At 40.8% G+C, this 23,139-nt stretch overlaps 1 protein-coding gene and 1 long non-coding RNA gene across 6 annotated transcripts; one reads left to right on the top strand and one right to left on the bottom strand.

Annotated features, from left to right (window-relative positions):
* Positions 1-1,823: 1,823 nt before the first annotated feature.
* On the bottom strand, positions 1,824-3,627 carry LOC132005718 (uncharacterized). The gene is made up of 3 exons (XR_009400881.1): positions 3,379-3,627; positions 2,744-3,171; positions 1,824-2,374 (listed from the first exon to the last, which is right to left on the bottom strand). It is a non-coding gene; the product is annotated as an uncharacterized LOC132005718 (long non-coding RNA).
* A 66-nt stretch (positions 3,628-3,693) lies between these two features.
* On the top strand, positions 3,694-20,955 carry ZNF583 (zinc finger protein 583). Of its 5 annotated transcripts, XM_059383196.1 has the most exons (6): positions 3,724-3,780; positions 4,299-4,823; positions 5,077-5,173; positions 12,128-12,254; positions 12,509-12,607; positions 17,938-20,955. In XM_059383196.1, exons 3-6 carry the CDS (start codon positions 5,165-5,167, stop codon positions 19,413-19,415), a joined length of 1,713 nt encoding a protein of 570 aa, XP_059239179.1. In that variant the 5' UTR covers positions 3,724-3,780; positions 4,299-4,823; positions 5,077-5,164; the 3' UTR covers positions 19,416-20,955. The 5 variants fall into 5 exon arrangements, with proteins under 5 accessions (XP_059239177.1, XP_059239179.1, XP_059239178.1 ...); XM_059383194.1 differs by lacking the exon at positions 4,299-4,823 and having other exon boundaries at positions 3,694-3,780; XM_059383195.1 differs by lacking the exon at positions 4,299-4,823 and having other exon boundaries at positions 3,774-3,948.
* The last annotated feature ends 2,184 nt before the right edge of the window (positions 20,956-23,139 follow it).

The following is a 23,139-nucleotide window of genomic DNA, read 5'->3' as shown; positions in this document are numbered from 1 at the left end:
TTTTTATTTTCAGTTACTATTTTTCTTTGAGAGAGAGAGGGAGTGCACACAGGTGCAAGCCGGGCAGGGGCAGGGGGAGAGGCAGAGAGAATCCTAAACAGGCTCCATGTCCAGTGCAGAGACCCATGCCGGGCTTGATCCCACAACTGAGGTCATGACTTGAGCTGAAATCAAGAATGGGACGTCTAGGGGTGCCTGGGTGGCTAAGTGGGTTAAATCCTCTGCCTTCGGCTCAGGTCATGATCCCAGGGTTCTGGGATTGAGCCCCACATCCAGCCCCGCATTGGGCTCTCCACTCAGCGGGAAGCCTGCTTCTCTTCCTCTCTCTCTCTTGCCTGCCTCTCTACCTACTTGTGATCTCTGTCTGTTAAATAAATAAAATCTTCCCAAAAAAAAAACTTAAAAAAAAAAAAAAGGAATGGGACGTTTAACTGACTGAGCCACCCAGGCACCCCTCAACTAATATTTAACAATTTTAATAATGTTTAACAATTCTTAGCAATTGTATTGAGATATAATTCACATACCATGCAATCTCTTTGAAGTGTACAATTTAATGTTTTTTTTTTATTATATTCATAGGGTTGTACAACTCACCACAGTCTAACTTAAAAGTATTTTTGTCATTCATCACAAAAAGAAATCTGTATCCATTAGTGGTCATTCTTTGTCTCCTCCCATCAGCTCTAAGCAACCACTAAAATACTTTGTCTTAATGAATTTGCATATTCTAATTATTTCCTATAAGTAGACTCATACAATATGTGGTCCTTTGTGATTGGTTCCTCTCACATAGTGTAGTTTTCAAGGTTCATCCATGTGGCATGTATACTGGCACTACATTGCTTTTATCACTTTTTATGGGTGAGTAGTAACAGGCACTTGGGTGGTTTACACTCTGCCGACTATGAATAATGATGCTATGAACATTTCTGTACTAACTTTTGCATGTATGTAAGTTTTCATTTTTCTTAGGTATGTTCATAGGACTGAAATTGCTGGGATCATAGGGTAACTATGCTTAACTTTATGTGGAACTTCTAGAATGTTTTTCAAAGTAGCTGCATCATATTCCCATCGTTAACACTGAGGGTTAAATTTCTCCCCATCTTTACCAACACTTGTTATTTAACTTTGATTCTAGCCATCCCAGTGGGTGGTAAGTGGTGTGCCATTGTGGTTTTGATTTGTATTTCTCAAGGGCAATGGATGTTGAGTCCCTCTTCATGTGCTGATGGAGCATTTGTGTATCTTCTTTGGAGAAATATCTATTCAAATCCTTTGTCCATTTTTAAATTGTCATTTGTGTTAGTTTTAAGTGTTCTTTTCATATTCTGAGATAGAAGTCCTTGTTAGATACCTGAACTTAATTTTTTCTTTTTTCTCTCTTCCTTCTTTTTTTTTTTTTTAAAAGACATAGAGAAACCAGGAAGGAGGGGCAGAGGAAGAGGGAGAGAGAGACATAATTTTAAGCAGGCTCCATCTCACAACCCTAAGATCATGACCTGAGCTGAAATCAAGAACGGAACATTTAGCCGACTGAGCCACCCCAGGCACCCCTGAGCCGATTTCTGATAAAGGTACAAAAGCAATCTAATGAAGGAAGGTTAGCCTTTCCAACAAATAGTGCTGGAGCCATTACACATCCATAGCCAAAAAAGAAAAAAAAAAAAAAAAGAAGAAGTTTAACCCCCTGCTTCTTAAAAAATTAAAGTAGACCATAGATTTAGACTTGCTCTAGTACTAACCAATGAAAAAATAAATGGATTGCATCTTCATTATGACAACTGAAGGCAAAATAAATGGGTCCTTTTTTAATTTTTTAAAGATTTTATTTATTTATTTGACAGACAGTGAAATCACAAGTAGGCAGAAAGGCAGGCAGAGAGAGAGAGGAGGAAGCAGGCTCCCCGCGGAGCAGAGAGCCTGATGCGGGGCTCGATCCCAGGACCCCAGGATCATGACCTGAGCCGAAGGCAGAGGCTTTAACCCACTGAGCCACCCAGGCGCCCCTAAATGGGTCCTTCTATCTCTGAGGATTCTGTATTTATTTCTACTTCCGAAGATTATGTAGTTTATGACATTAAACTTAGATGCTGGGCAGGCATGTTTGTTGATTATCAATTTGAAATGGGAAAACTGTATTCCTTATATATATCAAAGTAAATTTGATTCACTTAGTGACCACCGCCAAGATTCATAGACGGTTCTGCCAACAAAAGAAACTTAAGAGATAATGGCTGAAAAGAAAAATGTTACCACACGCTTTCAAGCTAAAGATACCCAATCTCTATACACTTGTGAAATGTAGAAATGGCTTGCAAAAACCTGGAAATTGATACGTCTTCACTTACATAAGGTTTGTCTGTGTGGCCTGAAACGACAAGGGGGGGGGGAGATCATCAGAACTTCAAAACTCAAACACAAAACCAACAGCAATTTTCCTTGTGTTCCTTCTAACTTTTTACACAGGAACAGTTTTCCAGTGTCGCCGTCTTAGTGCAACGCAACAGCTCCCGTTCCTCCTTTAAAAAATAGAGGATCCGGGGCGCCTGGGTGGCTCAGTGGGTTAAAGCCGCTGCCTTCCGCTCAGGTCATGATCTCAGGGTCCTTGTGTCAAGCCCCGCATGGGGCTTTCTGTTCAGCAGGGAGCCTGCTTCCCCCTCTCTCTCTCTGCCTACCTCTCGGCCTACTTGTGATCTCTGTCAAATAAATAAAATATTAAAAACCCTACAGGACCCACCAGCACTTTGAGGTATGGCCTCCTCGCCCCACGGTTTTGATGAAGCGGGACCGTGCTCCAACCCGTAGACGTGCAGTTAACCCTCCTTCCGCTCGCGGCCGTGCTGTCTGCGCCCGTCGTTCTGCGACTGTTCACGTTTCAGGGAATCTCCCCACAACGATCTGCGTTTATAAACCTCCTCGCTGGAAACTGTCATCGCACGCGCTCCTCGCCGTCGGTGGCTGCGGCGGAAGCCCTGAGGCGCGGAACCCGACTTCGGCGTGGCTGAGGCCCCAACAGGCGCGCGGCTGGGGCAAAGCAGACCGAACGACGGATCCCCGCCGCTTTCCGTCAGAGCACCTGTCCTTCCGCGTCTGTAGCTCTCCAGCGAATTCCTCCCGCCGCAGGAGGGTGGGGGCTCTTCTCCGCCCCCAGCGCCTGCAACATGCCTGGCACAGAGTCGGTGTTCAATAAGTGAATGGTGAGACAAGAAAGCCAGAAAAGGAACGAAGGGGACGAGACCCCAGCAAGCCGCGCTCCCGCCCACCCGCACACACCCCCTGGGCAGTCCCCTGCTGCGCCACGCCGGACTAACCAGCGCCCCCAGCTCCCTTCTCGCCTCGCAACCAGAGGTCCCGCCCACCGCGCACGCGCACCTCGCCCCCTCCTCCCCGCCGGCGTGCACCCCGGCTTGGGTGTCTTCGGGAACTGGGCTCGCTGCGCCTGCGCACCCGGTCGTTCAGGCCGGGCTGAGCCAGCCCTGTGTCTGGGTTCGGAGGCCCGGGGTTTGGAGAACGCGCAGCACGACTCGGGGTCAGGAGCAGGAACCGCCCGCCGGGCCCCACGGAGGGCAGTCCCAGGATGCCCTGCGCCGCGCCCGGCCCGGACTCCACTTCCCAGTGGCCTCTGCGGCCGGCTCCGCTGCCCGCCCGAGCGCCTCGGCCCCTTTGTGAGCCTGCCCGTCCGGCCGACAGCGAGGCCCCGCCCCGGCCCGCGGGGCGCTGGGCTCCCGGCTGCCGCCGGTGCGGAGGGAGGTGCCGACCCGCGGGGAGGAGGCGGTGAGGACGCCAGGGGCAGGCGTGCGCCCCGGCAGGCCTGCGGGGCTGGAGCGGGCGTACGAGGGGGCCTGGGACCGTGGGAGACCGTGTTGCCGTGTGTGAAAACTTGTCACAGTGTGCGTGCCCCTGTGTGTGACTGTGCGAACGTCTGTGACCATGACAGTGACGGTGAGTGTGCGGCTGTGTGGCCGGCCATGTGAGACGGCGTGAGGCTCTCAGACCTTATGTTGCTGTGACAGTGCGACCCACCAGGCGTGCACTGGTGCCAGGCTGCCGGGAGAGCTGCCCGCCCGAAGACTGTGTGGCTCCGGCGGGGTCGGGGGGCGGGTGCTTGGGGAGGCCAGGGTGCTCGGAGCGGGGAGACTGTGTCGGGCAGGAGAGCCTGACAGGGACTGAGATGAAGGGGAACGCTCGGGTAGGGAAGGAGAGGGGGAGCCCCTACTCCGGGTCTGGAGGGCCGGCGAGCAGTCTCCAGCCTTCTGTGGCACGGTAGGAAGATCTTTCCTTTCCTCTCCTAGACTCTTCATGTATGTTCTTGGACAGCCCACCTACTGTGTGCTGTCCATGAACATGCATGACTCCTGGTACCGAGCGCGAAGCTATGCCCACCACTATGCTAAATGCCTCCTGTGGACCGTCTCAGGGTCCTCCCAGCAACGGATGGGAGGCAGGTACCATTTCACCGAAGAGGAAACTGAGGTTTGGAGCGGTTACTGGGTCATGCAGGTTGCAGAGCTAGTGTGCGGTAGACGGTAGCCGAGGGCAGGTGTTCTGATCCCCAGACTTGGCGGTTCTTAGCATTACGCGGCTTTTGAGTTAATTGCTTCGTTCTCCGAGGTTTAGCGGAAAACAACTCTTGAGGAGGAGTTTCAGTGACTGTTAATGCATAGTCCCCTCCCTCATCTCTTCTTGAGGAAACTGCTCAGAAAGTTGAGAGATTGGCTTCCAGGTGCCGTATGTCACAAATCAGGACTGCAAGCAGTGTTCCGGCTCTTTGGCCCACTGTCGTCCAGACCAAAGGATCCCTCTGATGCCTACTCTGTGTAAAGATGCTTTCTCTAAGGCATTGTTTGTAGCTTTATCTTATTTTGAAATAAGGGTGGTAGCATATTCTCTTTTATGATCATTATCTGGTGGGAAGACTAAAAAGTCAGACCTGGATTCCAATTGGGCTCACTTACTACCAGGGAGCCTTGAATAATTACAGTAATTTCACTGACGGACACTTTCCTGTGTGAAGAGGGGAAATAATACTGACTTGATAGTGCCATTTATGGTTTCTTTCTACCTCTCCAGCCTTATTTTTCCAGGCACTGCCCTTCCAGTGAGGAGCTTGAAGTAGGACGACAGAGGAGCTGTCATAAATTCTTAAGTTCTTAAAGCCATGTCCAAGGTAAGGGAGGATTTCTTCTCCCTGAGGTGCTTTGTTTTTCAGGTTTCATAGAAACGTGCTTTTCTTCTGAAATTTCCCAGCTAACAAAGCCGTATTCATTCAGTGACCTTGTACTCATGTTCTCCCAGTCCAGTAAAACGTGGTCCCCAGTGAGGAGGTCTTTTATCCTCAGCATTTTCATCCTCATTCAAGAAACAGTTGAGCACTCCTGCAGGTTAGGTGTTCTGTTAGAAGCTCTCAGAAGCAAAAATGCACTCCTTGGTGGGATAGGAGAGTCTTCTACGTAAGGAGTTTGACTCACGGAGGTCAGGGTACATTTTGACATGGTCATTAGCTTAGAGCTTTTTCACAGACCTAGGTTTGAGAGGAAGGCAAGACAACACAAGGGCTGTTGGGCTATCTTACTCACGGTGCATGACAAGATCTCTTGCTCAAGGTGATTTTGAAGAGTAGTATGTGTTGGGTTTTGAGTATTAAAGTGTGGGTCAGGGCGCCTGGGTGGCTCAGTGGGTTAAGCCGCTGCCTTCGGCTCAGGTCATGATCTCAGGGTCCTGGGATCAAGTCCCGCATCGGGCTCTCTGCTCAGCAGGGAACCTGCTTCCTCCTCTCTCTCTGCCTGCCTCTCTGCCTACTTGTATTCTCTCTCTGTCAAATAAATAAATAAAATCTTAAAAAAAAAAAAAATAAAGTGTGGGTCATGTAGGGCACTCCATCAGCTCTGAAGAATAAGGTTCTATGGGAGTGGTAAGGTCCTGCTACAGGCCATTCTGAGTTATTAGTGGACATTCTGGGTCATCCAGTTAAGATTAGTGGAATTATTTATGGAAAAATAGGACTTTCTTTTGAAAAAATGAGAATAGGAGAGAGTATTTGAATCTACATTTTAAAATGACTGCATACATCTATAATGAAACAATAAATAGTATGGAATGGGAGCCAGAAGAAATAAATGAGAAGATCAATATCTAATGTCTAGAAATAAACACAAGTATAAATAAGAATGGAAAATATTTATTCATTCACTAAATATAGAGTTATTAAAGACTTACTGCTATATACTACATGCTGGAAATAAACACTGTCTTGGTTTTCATGGAGTTTAATGTCTACTAGTTTGTTTATTATATGATAATGTAAGTGACATTATTTTATTCTTTTTTTTCTTAAGTTTTAATTTGTCAGAGAGGGAGAGCACAAGCAGGGGGAGCAGCAGGCAGAGGGAGAAGCAGGCTCCCCACCAAGCAAGGATCCTGATGTGGGCCTCATCCCAGGACCCTGGGATCATGACCTGAGCCAAAGACAGACGCCTAACTGACTAAGCCACCCAAGTGTCCCTGTGATATTATTTTTAATCAGTGGAGACTGAATGGATTATTCATTTAGAAAAAAGATTTCTACCTCTCACTTTGAGGTTAAATACATTCTATAGGTTAAATGTAAAAAGTAGGGGCACCTGGGTGGCTCATGGGTTAAAGCCTCTGCCTTCGGCTCAGGTCATGATCTCAGAGTCCTGGGATCGAGCCCCACATCGGGCTCTCTGCTCAGCGGGGAGCCTGCTTCCTCCTCTCTCTCTGCCTGCCTCTCTGCCTATTTGTAATCTCTGTCTGTCAAATAAATAAATAAAATCTTTTTCTTTTTAAATGTAAAAAGTAAAGCCATATGAACTGCTAGATGAAAATATAGAGAATGACTATAAGAGGAAGATGAACCAGAAGCAGAAATCCACTACAGCAACACTGTCCAGCAGCACTTCCTATGGTAAGGGATGTGTGGGCAGCTCAGTCAGTTAAGTGTCCGCCTTCAGCTCAGATCATGATTCCAGGGTCCTAGGGTCAAGCCCCGCATTGAGTCCTTGCTTGAGGGGAACCTGCTTCTCCCTCTCCTCCCAGCTCAGTGCTGTCTCTCTAATAAATAAATAAAATCTTTAAAAAGGGAGAAAAAAAATACCTTCCTGCGATGACTGATCACAGAAATGTTCTATATCTGCACTGTCCCATACGGTAGCCACTAGCTACCTGTGGCTATGGAACACTTCAATATACCAGTGTGACTGAGGAACTCAATCTTTAACATTAATTTTTTTTCAATGAATTTTTATTTTAGAATACTTTTAAATTCCATAAAAATAGTGAATACTAGAGAATATATACCACACTCAATTTCCCTTATTTCTTTAACGTTAATTGATTTAAATTTAAATAGCCACATGTGACTAGTAGCTGTGTATTGGGCAGCATACATCTAGGCTAATAAAATAACAGAGCCAGGTGAATGTAAAATAATATATTCCAGGGGCACCTGGGTGCCTTAGTCGTTAAGCATCTGCCTTCGGCTTAAGTCATGATCCCAGGGTCCTGGGATGGAGGCCCGCATCAGGCTTTCTGCTCAGCGGGAAGCCTGCTTCTCCCTCTCCCACTCCCCCTGCTTGTATTCCCTCTCTCGCTGTGTCTCTATCAAATAAATAAATAAAATTTTGAAAAAAAAATATATGCCAAGTTTTGGGTGATCTTGTCCAAGTCATTCATTTTACAGATGTGGAAAGACAGGCCAAGGGAGGAAAACGACACACCTACGTCACTAGTGATTGTATCAGATGTAGGCAGTTGTAACATATGTTGAAAGTCAGCGTAAATAGAGGCTGATGAGTGATGATTTGAAGAGTGTGTAGAAAATAACGGAGAACTGGGGAACAGTGATGGGGTATATAATTTCCCTTTGCCTGGAACTGTCACTGGCTTCCCAGTGTTCTCTCTACAGTCTACAAGGCCCTGCGTGATCCCCCTCTTGGCTACCCCAGACCTCGTGTTCTCCAGGTCTTCACCTTCCTGTGCTCCAGGCACACTGGTCAGCTTGCTGTTCCGCACACAAGCTCTTGCCTGTCTCTGGACCTTTGCATCTGCTCCTCCCTCTTTTGTAATTCTTTTCCCTTACATCTGGACATGGTTTATTCTCACCTTTAGATTGTTTTTTAAACATTACGCTTCATTGAGGTTTACCTTGACCATCTACCTCATCTAAAACAAACATGCTTCACTCTCAGTCACCCTGGTTTTTTGTCACAGTGTCACTACCTGACATTGTATGACCTGATGTTTAATGATTTTCTCCTCTGTTAGAATCTTAACTCCACAAGAAGAACTGCATTTTGTTTACCTTTGCATTCCCAGTGCTTGGAACACTGTAGGTAGTAGGCATTCAGGAAATATTCATCAAACTAATACATAAATGAACAAGACTGTGAGTTCCTCATCTGTGAGTATGATCAGAGAGGTAAGAGCCAGCTAATTCTTTTTTCCTGATGCAAAATTGGTAATGGAAAAAGCAGAAAGCAGAGGGTATGACCTGTAGAACAGACAGAGCCCATCAGCCCAAATGCTGTTTCTGGGACCCCGCCCCAGACCTTATGAATCAGGCTCTGATGATGAGGCCCAGGAAACTGCATTTTTATTAAGTCCAAGGATCCTTGCCTCACACAGTTTTTGAAAGCCTCTCATTTCTAAAGATTATATTTAAAGGGTGCCTCTATAAACACTTTCTTGGTTGTCAGCTGTGTGCCTCTCAGCTCTGTGCCAGCCATGATTCTCTGTACTCACAGGAAGGCACTTGAGTGATTCCATGTGCCTCCCCAAATCCCATGTCTTCATCAAAACATTGATTTATAAAAAAATCCAGTCTGAGAATCTTTGTCTTTTAATGAGTGTTTAGTACATTTTCATTTAATGTAATTACTGACATATTTAAGCCCATCATATTGCCGTTTGTTTTCTACTTACTCCATCTCTTCTTTGTTCCTTTATTTCTCCTTGTTTGCCTTCTTTTGGATAAATCAAGTACTTTCTCCTTATCTTATTAATTATACATTATTATTCTTTAAGTGGCCACTATAGGATATTTACCCATTTCTTTTTCTTTTTAAGATTTTATTTATTTATTTGACAGACTGAGATTACAAGTAGGCAGAGAGGCAGTCAGAGAGAGGAGGAAGCAGGTTCCCTACTGAGCAGAGAGCCGGATGTGGGGCTCGATCCCCAGACCCTGGAATCATGACCTGAGCCAAGGCAGAGGCTTTAACCCACTGAGCCACCCAGGTGCCCCTACCCATTTCTAATTATGTAATTATGTTTTTTTTCTTTCTTCCTTCTGTAATCCTCCTATAATTAGTATCCTTACTACTTTCCTGGACAAAAAATGACCTCAATAGTGGTTTAACTCCAACTTATCATTAGTAGTAGATATTATATTTATAGTTATTCCTTTGAGGCTCTTGATTTTTTCTTGATTTTCATTTCCGTTTCCTTCTACTTGAAGAACAATTAGTATTTCTTTGCAGGTCAACACTTTAGTCCCAGACTGAATTATCTTTTCATTAGCTCCTAGTCTTGCTAGATCAAAAAGTGTAATTTAAAATTTTTTCTGAGGTCGAGTAAGTTTGGGAAATCCTAGTCTCAGTGGAGAGAATACCTCCTTGGATTTATTTTAAGGAAACAGAGACTTTTGTTGAATCTTTAATTCATACAGTAGTATTATATGAGAACTGCACTGTAACATTTAAAAATAGTGTGCATCACTGTTCTCACATCATAGTGAAAAATTCGGATTCATGTAAATGAAAATAAACAGGGAGTTAGTAAAGATAATGGCATATTTATACCACGTAATGTTATCTACTTAACAAAAGTGATGTTATAATGAACACGGATAATCATCGACATGTCCGTATAAGGAATTATTTGAACAAATATATACTAGCTGTAAATTTTTATTGTTTCTAGGAAGAAGGGTGACATTGTGGGTAGATGTGGGGATGGAGGACTTGCAATTTATAAAAAGGAAAAATCATTGAGGGTAGAAATACTGGACATTATTTGTTAAGTTTCCTTAATGATTATAAATTGTATGAAATTCCTGTTTTATCAAATAAAAATAAATACTAAAACATTTTAAAGATATTCAAGTCCCATTGAATGGCTAAGAGGAAAAGGTCAAGCAGACAGTTGAAACCTGGAATCCATTAGTTTGTGTGTGAAGCTAAACAAGGTTTTTTAAGGACTTTAGCTAGCAAAAGCTGCCTCGTCTCTGTTTACTGAGGAAATGTGTGTAGAACATTTTTGTTTGCACAAAATATTAGTTTATACTTAAGTGTTTGAGTTTTAATGGAATTGATGACTGACAGTAGCTAGCCTTGTCTAGGACAAGTTTCATCTTTTAAGACTCAGTTCATGTTCCCTTCCTTCCTTGAAGCTTTTACTCACTTCCCGTATTTCCCAGTGTTAAGAAGTGTTTTAGAGATGGAGGCTTGTGAGATCAAGCTGATGCAAGTAACTGATGTTTCTTGGAGGCAAACTTCAGCTTCCCTTATAGTCTCCTTAAACATTTTTGTCCATTAATGGGTACTAGCAATTCACATATGAACTCATTTTCTCCATTAAAAATGTTTCTGCATAAAATCATTGATGTGCTTAAATGCATTGTCAATTGGACCATTACTCTGCAGAGTCACACTTAATAGGAATGATGTTCATATTCAATAACCACTGAGGCAAGGGCACACACCAGAACTTACCCCAGCTGGGAAACTGGAGGCTGCTGCTGTGCTGGGCGTTCCCCTTTAAGTTGCTGGGTTGTGGGGAGATCTGTGATGGTCACTAGCAGGGCTCAGTGCAGTAGCTGTTTACCAACCAGTGGCACTGTTTCAGGATTTAACAAGTCAGTTCAGCCCTTCAGATGTGTACCATTAATTGCATCTGTGTATCAGCCCAGATAAGGAGCACACACTGCTCTGTGACATGCCACACCACAGCCGCATAAAGCAAACCATATGAGGGGCGCCTGGGTGGCTCAGTGGTTTGGGCTGCTGTCTTCGGCTCGGGTCATGATCTCAGGGTCCTGGGATCGAGCCCCGCATCGGGCTCTCTGCTCCGCAGGGAGCCTGCTTCCCTCTCTCTCTCTGCCTGCCTCTCTGCCTACTTGTGATCTCTGTCAAATAAATAAATAAAATCTTTAAAAAAAAAAAAAAAAGCAAACCGTATGAAAGCCCTAGGAAGTCTGCAGCAGATGTGCCTCATGCGGAAGAACACCCGTTTTGAAGTTTTAGGAAGCAGACAAGGTCTTCTTCCAGGTTATAAAGATCCTTTAGTCAACGGAGTATTACTTGAGAACTGTACTTTAACATTTTAAAAACACATATGAGACCTGCACAACTGGGTATGTTCCTCTAGTGAGAGCTGTGAGGATTTTTTGTTGTACTTCATGATCACATCTGAAATGTTCACTAATAGTGCTTAAAATTACTATTATTTTATCTTTGTTACAGCTACCAACTGTCTTTGAAACTCAGTGGGGTTAGCAAGAGCTGGTGGATAATCTTATTGCCCTTGTCGTTCTCTTACGGCGTATATTCATTTAAGTTATATTTTTGCAAAATCACTGTAGAACTTGCTTAAATTTTTATTACCTGTATGTTTAGTTTTAGGAAATCAGTATTACAAGCATCAAATATATTTATGTATGTACTGATCCAGCTGGAACATTAGCCATTCCATTGAAGAGCTCGGGAAATGTAGGTTTAGACCACCTACAAATTACAGGGTGAAACTCATGTTCCCGCCTACTCCTTAAAGCCTTTCTTCACTGCTCTAGTCTATCCTGATTTTCCATATTGAGAAATGCATTAGCATTTAGTATGAATAAGTTATTTTGCTCATTTGCTCTTTTCCCCATCAATAGAGAGAGGCTATGTTAGAAATAGTATACTTTCCATGAGAAAATATTAAAACCAAGCACAGAGAATTTTAGAAATTGCTTGACATGTGTTGTAGAGAACCTAAAATATTGCCAGAAAGTTTTGCTATATGCAATATTTCTTTCCAAAAGTACAAATTAACTCTTCAAACTATGCCAATCTGAGGTGAAAAGGCTAGTTGAGCATAAAAGAATATATTCATGTCATTTCAGGTTTTGGTGACATTTGGGGATGTGGCTGTAGATTTCTCTCAAGAGGAGTGGAAATGGCTGAACCCTGCTCAGAGGAATTTGTACAGAAAGGTGATGTTGGAGAACTATAGGAGCCTGGTATCACTGGGTAAGGAGCTTCCCCAGAATTCAGAATCCACACATAGGGCTTCTTTCCAATGTTTGGGAAGCCTCCGATTTACTTCACTAAGTTTCCCTTTCTTGTGCTTCCCAAAATAGGCTGAGTTTGTAGAACTGGCAGCTTCACGGGACTGTTGTTACAACATCACTTTCCCCTTTCTTCAGAATACTTCACCTCGCCCTCTGCTTCCTTCTATAATGTGACTTATGGGCCCAGCTAATTCCCCCTTTATTTCTTGTAAGCAGGAGTTTCAGTTTCTAAGCCAGATGTGATCTCATTATTGGAACAAGGAAAAGAACCCTGGATGGTGAAGAAGGAGGGGACAAGAGGCACATGCCCTGGTGAGTGGGAAAGAACTAGAAAGGTAGAAGAGGCCATTGTGAGGAAAAGCTCAGCTGTTCTGAGAGGTTCCAGCTTATCATTGATGTTTCCTGGGTAATTTTTCTTAAAGGTGTAAGGCCTGGGAGGAAGCACTGAGGTGCCATTAGCATGATCTCCCTAACTTATTCTCCTTGTATATATTCTCTCACAAATTATGTTCTTCTCTGATAACCTTTTCCTATTCTCTGGGTCCAAAATGTCAGTGTCTGCTTGTTATTGCTTTTTAGTTTTGCATAAGTTGCTCCATCGTACTTTAAAAAATCTAGACATGCTATGTCTATTTTTTCATTTTCAGTCACTCATTCCTTTTAGAATGGTTTGATTCATCTATTCATTCACTTACTCTTTTACCAAGATTCATTTAGTGTTTACTTTGAGAAAATTATTCTGCTAAATTCTCAAGATTATTTAGAGGCTTATTAACCATCACAGAAAGAATTTCCAGTTATATTTTCAAGTCTGGGTAACTGGAAAGTGAGATGGTTTAATAGAAAAAAGAATATACTGGTAGGGGGGAAAGATGATAATTTGACTTAGGACATGAGACTTATTTTTACAAGATGGAGAAACTTCTGAGTGAAGAAACACAGCATGCCACTAGATGGGGACAGGCTCAGAAAAAAGTGATTTAGAGATGCCACTATGAATGGATGAGATCACTTAGTTTTACAGTTTGAGATAAAACCTGGCATGAGGGCTTTTTTGGGAAAGTGGATCTTTGACAACTTTCTGAATGTTCTCTCTGGTAGTCTCTTTACAGTTTCTGTGTTGGATGAAATTTTACAAATTTTTACTTTTCCAAATAACTATCTCTTAATTTATGTTATCAAATGTATTTCCATGAATCTGAAGAATATAATCTTATAATTCTTTTTTTATAGCTATAGTTTTCAACTTTATTTTGTATAGCTGTTCTTTTTAAAAAAATTATTAAGTAAGCTAGACATTAATTTTATTTTTAAAATCCAGCTTTATGGATTTATTAGTGTTACCATTATTCACTTTTCCAATTCTTTATTTTCTGCTTTCCCTAATGCAATTATTCTCATTTTCTAAGGTTTATTTTTTTTCTCCATTTTGCTGAAACAAATGCGTAATCTATTTGTTTACTTGTCTTATTCACTAATTAGGGGCTATGAATTTTCCTCTGAAATATAGCTTCAGCTGTCCTCCAGATACTCTAATACTCACTATTTTTGTTATTGCTGTTTCCTAGATAACCTACTTTTTAAAAAATTCTCTTTTACACGAGAGTTGTTTAAAAGTAAGTTTTCTGGGGGCACCTGGATGGTGCAGTCAGTTAAACATCCATCTCTTGATTTTGGGTCATGATCTCAGAGTCATGGGATTGAGCCCTGCGTGGGGCTCTCTGCTGAATGGGAAGTCTGAGTGTCTCTCTCTCCCTCTACCCTTCCCCCCTCATATTCACATGCTCTCTCTCTCCTTCTGTGGAATGAATAAATAAATCTTTAAAAAAAAGAAATTTTTCTGGTTTTAATGTATTTTGATCAAATAGGACTAGTATTAATTCTTTGACACTTAAGGATTTTGTATGGCATAATATATAGTTGGTGTCTATAAAATGTTCCATAGGTTCCAAGGTTAAGTTCTATTTTCAGTGTTAAGAGACTATTACATGAGTTTTATTATTTCTATGTTATTGAAGTCTATCTTTACTTACCTTTCTTGTTTCCATCTGTATTTTTCTTAATAACTTTATTAAGGAATTATTACATGTAGTAAATTGCATCCATATACTCCTACAATGTGACGAATTCTGACTGTTGTATATACCCATGAAACCATTACCACAGTCAAGAAATACAGTATTTCCATCACCCCAAAAAGACCGCCTATGCCACCTTGCAGTCCATTTTTGTCCTCCTGGCTTCAAACACTAATCTGATCTTTGTCATTTTAGACTAGTTTCCATCTGAACTAAATGGATTCATATAATATATATTGTTGTGTCTGGTTTATTTTACTCATAATTTTGAAAATCACCCATATTTTTGCATGTATGACTACTTTATGCATTTTATTGCTGAGTAGTATTCTACTGTGTAGACATCCCATGTTTTGTGTTTCCTTTCATCTGTTCATGGGAAGTTGGGTTGTTTCAGGTTTGGGCTATTATAAATAAAGTTGCTGTGAAGCTGTCATTTACAGGACTTTGTGTGCATGTATGTTGTCATTTCTCTTGGGTAAATATCTGAACATGCAAAGAGTTAAACAAAAGGAATAGGTTTAACTTTCTAAGAAGCTGCCAGTTTTCCAAAGTGTACCATTTTCATCCCCAACAGCAATGTATGAGACTTCCATTTCCTCTGTATCTACACACCTTTGTATTTTCAGTTTTTACTTTTACTCATTCTGATGGTTGTGTTGTGGTATCTCATTGTGGTTTTTATATGCAATTCTCTGATGACATAATGTTGAATGTCTTTTCATGTGCTTATTGGCCATTCATATCTTTTGTTAAGTGTTCAAGTCTTTTGCCCATGTTTTAAGAAAATTTATTTATTTGACAGTGATCACAAGTAGGCAGAGAGCAGACGGGGGGTGCGAGGAAGCAGGATCCCTGCCAAGCATAGAGCCCGATGCAGGGCTTGATCCCAGGACCCTGAGATCACGACCAGAGCCAAAGTCAGAGGCTTAATCCACTAAGCCACCCAGGTGCCCTTGCCCATGTTTTATTGTTTTGTTTTTCTCATGAGCAAATTGTTAAGAGTTCTTTATGTAATTTTTAAAAAAGATTTTATTTATTTATTTGACAGACATCACAACTAGAGATCACAAGACAGAGAGGCAGGCAGAGAGAGAGGGGAAAGCAGGCTCCCCACTGAGCAGAAAGCCTGATGCGGGGCTTGATCCCAGCACCTGGGATCATGACCTGAGCTGAAGGCAGAGGCTTAACCAACTGAGCCACCCAGGCGACCTATAAATAGAATTCTTAAGAATTCCATTTTTCACTTGCTTGTTGCTAGTATGCAAAAATGTATATTTTATATTAACCTTATATCTTATGATCTTGATAGATTTATGTCTATAGTTTATTTCTTCCTTTCTAATCTTACAGGTTTTTTTTTCCTTGACTTACTGCAGTAGCAAGGACATCTTCTACAATGTTGAAAAGAATTATTAGGAGTAGATATACTTGGATTATTCTCAATCTTAAGGGAAAATGCATTCAGTCCTTCACCATCAAGTTGATGTTTCATAGATGCCCTTATCAGCTTTGTTTTGTTTTGTTTTTGCCCTTTATCAATTTGACAAAGTTTTCTATTCCTGGTTTTGCTAAGAAGTTTTATAATAAACAGATGTTGAATTTAGCCAAATACTCTTTCTACATCTATTGAAATAATCATATGATTTTCCAACTTTAATCCGTTAATGTGGTGAATTACACTGGCTTTCACATATTAAACCAATCTTGCATTCCTGGGATAAGCTCTTCTTAGTAATTATACTTTCATATTTTCCTGGATTTGATTTGCAGTAATTTTACTAAAGGTTTTACATTTATGTTCATGTATTACATTGTTTTATAAACCATTAATAGTAACTTTGGTTTTATTACAAATGTGAGAAACCACTGGAAAGTCTTGAGCAGAATACATGATTTGATTGGGGAAAGAAGGTGGAAAGTTAAGCCCTGTGGCAGGTTCATAAAATCAAGCAGTTTGATACAAAATTACTTTTTGTAAGTAGGCTCCACACTCTAGAGTCCAATGTGGGGCTTGAACTCACAACCCTGAGATCAAGAACTGAGCTGAGATCAAGAGTTGGACACTTAACTGACTAAGCCACCCAGGTACCCTATATAAAATTACTCTCATGTGAAGGCATTTTAGCTTGGGGTCAAAACTGAAAATTTACATTTCATGGGCACCTGGGTGGCTCATTTGGTTACACATCTGCCTTTGGCTCAGGTCCTGATCCTGGAGTCCTAGGATGGAATCCTGCATTGAGGTCCCCACTCCGTGGGGAGTCTGCTTCTTCCTCTCCCTTTGTCCTTCCCCCAACTTGTGCTGACTAGCTCTCTCAAATAAATAAAATATTTAAAATTTACATTTTGTTGAAATATATCACATAGAAAATGCCTGACAAGAAGACTTTTTTAAAAAAGGATTTTATTGGGGCGCCTGGGTGGCTCAGTGGATTAAGTCGCTGCCTTCGGCTCAGGTCATGATCTCAGTGTCCTGGGATCGAGCCCTGCATTGGGCTCTTTGCTCAGCGGGAGCCTGCTTCTCTCTCTCTCTCTCTCTCTGCCTGACTCTCCACCGACTTGTGATCTCTCTCTCTGTCAACTAAATAAATAAAATCTTTAAAAAAAAAAAAGATTTTATTTATTTATTTGACAGACAGAGATGACAAGCAGGCATAGAGGCAGGCAGAGAGAGAGGAGGAAACAGGCTCCACGCTGAGCAGAGAGCCTGATGCGGAACTCAATCCCAGGACCCTGGGATCATGACCTGAGCCGAAGGCAGAGGCTTAATCCACTGAGCCACGCAGGCGCCCAAGAAGACTTTTTTTAAAAAGTAGGCTGCACACCCAATTTGGGGCTTGAACTAATGACTCCAAGAGAAAGAGTCACATGCTCCACTGACTGAGCCAGCCATATGCCCCCAAAAAAGACATTTTCTAAGCTACAGAAGTTCAGCCATAGTTGGCATGTACAACCTAAAGCAAATAGTACCTGGTGTATCTCTGGGTTTGGGGATCTTATGGAAATTTTTTTTTCAGCCACACTGACCTTATGAAATTGACTTTTTAAAGATAATGAACTTAGCTTGAAAGAAGTATAACCTGAGGCAAGGAAGGAAGGGTATTTGGAGACTGTAATATTAAACTAGATAAAAAATTATTGGGATTTTAAATAGCTTCTTCAGTTTCTAATTTATATCTGAATTCTTAGTTTTTCATTCTTTATAATCTCATACGTTTTATTTTATTTTAAGGATTCTTATTATTTATTTGACAGAGAGAGACACAGTGAGAGAGGAAACACAAGCAGGGGGAGTGGGAGAGGGAGAAGCAGACTCCCCACAGAGTAGGGAGCCTGATGCAGGGCTCAAACCCAGGACCCTGGGATCACGACCTGAGCCAAAGGCAGACGCTCAACAACTGAGCCACACAGGTGCCCTAATCTCATACTTTTTAGACTGCATCTTAACAGCTGTTAAATCCCCAAACTTCTTATGTATTTTATTCACCGATTTTTCTTTTAGAAGTTCTTCTCTTCTGATGAACAAATACAAAAGACGTTTGTTTTTTTGATATCTTTTAGATTGGGAGTATACATTTGAAAACAATGAGTTTTCATCAAAGCAAGTTATTTATGAAGAAACGTCCAAACTAGTGAAAATGGGAAGAAGCCATCTTAGTTACAGCCTTGACTGCCCCAGTTTGAGAGAAGACTGTAAAAGTGAGGACTGGCTTAAGAACCAGTCAGGAAGTCAGGAAGTACATTCCAGACAACTGATCATCACTCATAAAGGAATCCTTACTGAAGATCCAAGTAATGAATATACTAAATCTTGGCAAACTTTCCATCAGGATGCAATATTTGATATACAAAAGACTTTTCCCACCAAAGAAAGAGTACATAAGCATGAACCACAAAAGAGAAGTTACCGGAAAAAATCTGTTGAAATGAAACATAAGAAAGTCTATATGCAGAAGAAACTTTTGAAATGTAATGAATGTGAGAAAGTTTTCAACCAGAGCTCATCCCTTACTCTTCATCAGAGAATTCATACTGGAGAGAAACCCTATGCATGTGTTGAATGTGGGAAAACCTTCAGCCAGAGTGCAAACCTCGCTCAACATAAGAGAATACATACTGGTGAGAAACCCTATGAATGTAAAGAATGTAGGAAAGCCTTCAGCCAGAATGCACACCTTGCTCAACATCAGAGAGTTCATACTGGAGAGAGACCTTATCAGTGTAAAGACTGTAAAAAAGCCTTCAGTCAAATTGCACACCTGGCTCAACATCAGAGAGTTCATACTGGAGAGAGACCTTTTGAATGTATTGAATGTGGAAAAGCCTTCAGTAACAGTTCATTTCTTGCTCAGCATCAGAGAATCCATACAGGAGAGAAACCCTATGTATGTAATGTGTGTGGGAAAGCCTTTAGCCATCGTGGATACCTAATTGTACATCAGAGAATTCATACTGGAGAGAGACCGTATGAATGTAAGGAATGTAGAAAAGCTTTCAGCCAATATGCACACCTTGCTCAACATCAGAGAGTTCATACTGGAGAAAAACCTTACGAATGTAAAGTATGCAGGAAAGCCTTCAGCCAGATTGCATACCTTGATCAACATCAGAGGGTTCACACTGGAGAGAAACCCTATGAGTGTGCTGAATGTGGGAAGGCCTTTAGCAATAGTTCATCACTTGCACAACATCAGAGAAGTCATACTGGAGAAAAACCTTATATGTGCAAGGAATGTAGGAAAACATTTAGCCAGAATGCAGGCCTTGCTCAACATAAGCGAATTCATACTGGAGAGAAACCTTATGAATGTAACATTTGTGGGAAGGCCTTTAGCTATAGTGGATCTCTTACTCTACATCAAAGAATTCATACAGGAGAGAGACCCTATGAATGTAAGGATTGCAGAAAATCTTTCAGGCAGCGTGCCCATCTTGCCCAGCATGAGAGAATTCATACTATGGAGTCATTCTTGACTCCTTCCACTCCCTCACCCGCCATGTCCAATCAGTTGCCGAGACCTGTTGGTTTTATCTCCTAAATATGCCTTGAATCTGACTCCTTTAATCCATTTCCATTCCATCATCTTTGTCCATTACACAGTAATCTACTTCATATGCACTATGGAAATAGCTTCTGATGGGTCTCCCTGTATTTACCATTTCCTTTGTCAGTTGCCTCCACTGTGGTCAAACTTGTATTTTAAAGGTTCATATAGCTTCCTCATCGATACCCTTCACTGGTACCCCATAGTTCTTAGGTAAAAGCACACAGTCCTCAGAACAGCCTAAAAGACCCTCCTGCCCCAAATACCTTGTCCCAGTATACCTTCCAGTGAACCAATTTCATGTCAAAATCCATCTCATTCTTTGGCTATTTATCCAGAATTAAGAACTCATATTCCAGCATCAAACCAATCTAGGTTCTGATCCCTGCTCATCCATTTTCTAAACCTCTAGTTTCAGAGAAACACTTTGTTCTTTGTAAGGTTCAGTCTTCTTATTTATATTACGGAAATAATAGTACTACCTCAAAAGCTGACGGGAGGATTAAATGAGAGAATGCATGTAAATTGCTCAGAGTGCCTAGTATAATCATTTAATAAATGTTACCATAAAATAAAAAGATGCTGTGGTATACAAAGAGGACCTGATCATCTCAGAAAGGTTCATCTGAGAAACAAAATCAGCAGCAGTTCAAGACTGAAGAGATTATAAAGAACTGGGATTAGGAACAGTTCTGAAGGTGGGTGATAAAAGTATCTAACACAGTAGCACTGATGTTAAAGTCCATAATGATATAGAATAAGGCATGACTTTGTTGGTAAGAAGAACTAACTTCATTAGATACTCAACAGTTCTAAGAAGCCAGATTTTAAAAATCAGAAGTAATAAGTAGAATTTACTGAGATATATTCATCATTTGCAGTAAGACAAAGGCAAAATAGATATTTTTTTAAAAGACAGAAAAATCAATAACCAAAGAATAGAAAATAAAATATAAATTTGATGCCCTCTCCTAATTCTAGGTGGTTGAACTATATTAAATCCATGTTGTTTAAAACTGAAAATATTGTTAAGGTAGTTTTAAACTATAATTCCTAAAACTAGAGGAGAAGAAAATTACAGACCAATACTCATAAACTGGTGGCCCACAAACATGTTTGACTTGGTACTCATCAAGTTTAAGATGAATTAAAAAAAAAAAGAATACAAATAACTTTATTTGGGCATGTGTTTTCCAGTTCCACAGTTCAAACCATTCCTCCTTCCTGTACATGGGACTTATTTTACATTTTGTATTACTTCCTGACTCCTGGAGGCTTTGAATATACAATCACCTTAGTAACTAATTCACATATGAATATAGGTACAAAGAAACTGATGAAATGGAGGGTGAAAATGAAGACTTGAATAGACACTTTATCCTGCAGGGGAAGACTATTCTCAAGATGTTAGAAGGCCCCAAATTAATCTACAGATTCTTTGTACCTATCAAAATCCTAAGAATTTTTTAAGGTCTGAAACATTGTGTGCATGTGAACATACACACCTATACATTCATACAAACATATATATAAATAAAAGTAATTTGTCAATGGCTTAACAGTATTGTTAAAACTGATTCTGCTCTGTACAAAACCAGTTTCTTCAATCTTTTATCCAAATGTGTATGAGTTATTAGAGGACACAGTAACATAATTCATAATCATAATTCCTAAACAAGATATGAGATCCAGAAGCAACACACATAAGATTCTAGGTTTGACTATGTAAGAACTTTATTAGGCTTTTATATAGTCAAGAGTATAAACACAGAGTTTTTAAATATCAGTATTAGAAGTAATTATTACAACATACATGAAATCTATATCCTTAAGATAAAAGTGCTCCTACAAATCACTTAGAAAATGACACTACTATTCCCATGGCAAAGGATATAAAGAAGTAACAGGGAATGAATGTAAGATAAATACTGAACGTCACTAGAATCAGAAGAAATACAAGTTAAACGAATGAACTATCCATCTGTCAATATCAGATTGATAAAAAATACACATTGCAAAAACAGGAAAGGAGTAGATGTGGGAGTGTGAATTTGTACACATTTTTGGAAAGGCAACTTGTCAATATCAGAATTTTCATTAGAAAAATCAAGATTTTCTTTTGTAGTTAACAAACAGTATATAAATTTACCTTCCTTCCATATCCCATTAAATGGATAATATAATGTAAAAGATACCAAACAAAGTTCAGAAAACAGGGTTATCAGTGGATGAAAAGAGGAACAAATAAAAGACAAAAGGGAGGAGAGTGTTCCTTCATGAAATGTAGCAGAGGTTGCTGCGCCCTGAAATGTTTGAATGATAGGGATTTCAGTAACAGGAGCCACTCTGCCCAAATGCTGTGTACATCCCCAGAGGACACTGAACTTCAAGCTGGTTTGTATATAGAGGCTGGGGGTTGTGGGGAGGTTGGTAATGAGGAAAAACAATGACAAGACTGTGAAAGGCATTTCTATGTGGAAGCCAACAGTTTCCTTACTCCACCCTCTCTTCTAGAAATTGAATAGGATCCTTACTTCACACCATCCACAAAAAGGGAGTTCCAATCGATTAAAATCTTAAATGTAAAACTAACAAGTAAAAGTATTATAAGAAAATACAGTAGGATATATTAATTGGTGTTGGACATAGGTTTGCAAAAAAGATGATACTCTTAAAATATAAAACAACAAAAAGGAGGAAATTCTTTGTAATATAATACAAAGGGAAAGATGTAAGAACACCTATAAATAAGCAAAGGCCAACTAAGCAAGTATAAAAATGGACAAAATACGAGAATAGGCAAATCATAGAAGAAACGGGTAGCTGATGAGTCTCTGCCTAACCTCACTGGTATTGAAATGCCAATTTAAATAGTGTACTCTGAAAAAGTGGCAGCTGCGCGGAGCAGGAAGAACTCACTGCCGCTTTGGAGGCAGTGAAGTTTTTAAGGTGTTCACCACAGTCCAGTCCCTTTGGAGGGCAGTATGATTAGTATGTGAAACATTGGAAACAATCTAAAGTTCCATGGGGCTTGATCAGAAATATTAGCAGCAGTTTGAAACAATGCACCAAGGATACTGACTTGGATGGATTTGACTAAAGGGCATCGAAACAGCAAATTTTGTAGACTTGCGTAGTATTAAATGTTTTTAAAACTTTTCTAATGCATTTAAATAAGTGTGCAAATGTTTCAAAAAGGTTCTGGAGAGACACACCCAAATGATAAGTGTTCCTTCTAGGGAGGAGACTGGGATTGGATATTCTGGTTAAGAGGACCCTTCCTATTCGGGAAACTGATCTATATGTACCTAGGGTAAACAAGCCGTATCATTTTTTTTTTAAGTAATTTCTACACCCAATATAGGGCTGAAACAACACCAGGATAAGAGTCACATACTCTATTGACTGAGCCAGCCAGATACCACAAGCCGTATCATTCTTGAATATTGGAACATTTAAGGATCATAACATATGAAGAAAACTATCAGGATGATAAGGACCAAAAGACAGAACTAAACCTACAGTGAAGAAAGTTATGTAATGATAGAAGAAAACTAAAAATTTATGTCAGATTTGAACAGGTAAATATGGAAAGCTCTAAAAAAAAGAATTAGAGGGACGCCTGGGTGGTTCAGTTGGCTAAAAGTCTACTGTCGGCTCAGGTCATGATCTTCTTGGGATCAAGCCCCATGTCACGCTCCCTGGTGAGCAGGGACTC

This window comes from Mustela nigripes, chromosome 17 (genome assembly GCF_022355385.1).
Source record: "Mustela nigripes isolate SB6536 chromosome 17, MUSNIG.SB6536, whole genome shotgun sequence".
NCBI classification, from domain to species: domain Eukaryota; kingdom Metazoa; phylum Chordata; class Mammalia; order Carnivora; family Mustelidae; genus Mustela; species Mustela nigripes.
Note: the sequence above shows the minus strand (reverse complement) of the source record. Positions and strands in the feature narration are given on the sequence as shown.

Bases quoted from the DNA above. Each gene is read 5' to 3' on its own strand.
- ZNF583 (XM_059383194.1), top strand. The intron at 12,255-12,508 runs GTAAGGAGCTTC...ATTTCTTGTAAG, and splicing joins TAGGAGCCTGGTATCACTGG to CAGGAGTTTCAGTTTCTAAG. The intron at 12,608-17,937 runs GTGAGTGGGAAA...GATATCTTTTAG, and splicing joins GACAAGAGGCACATGCCCTG to ATTGGGAGTATACATTTGAA.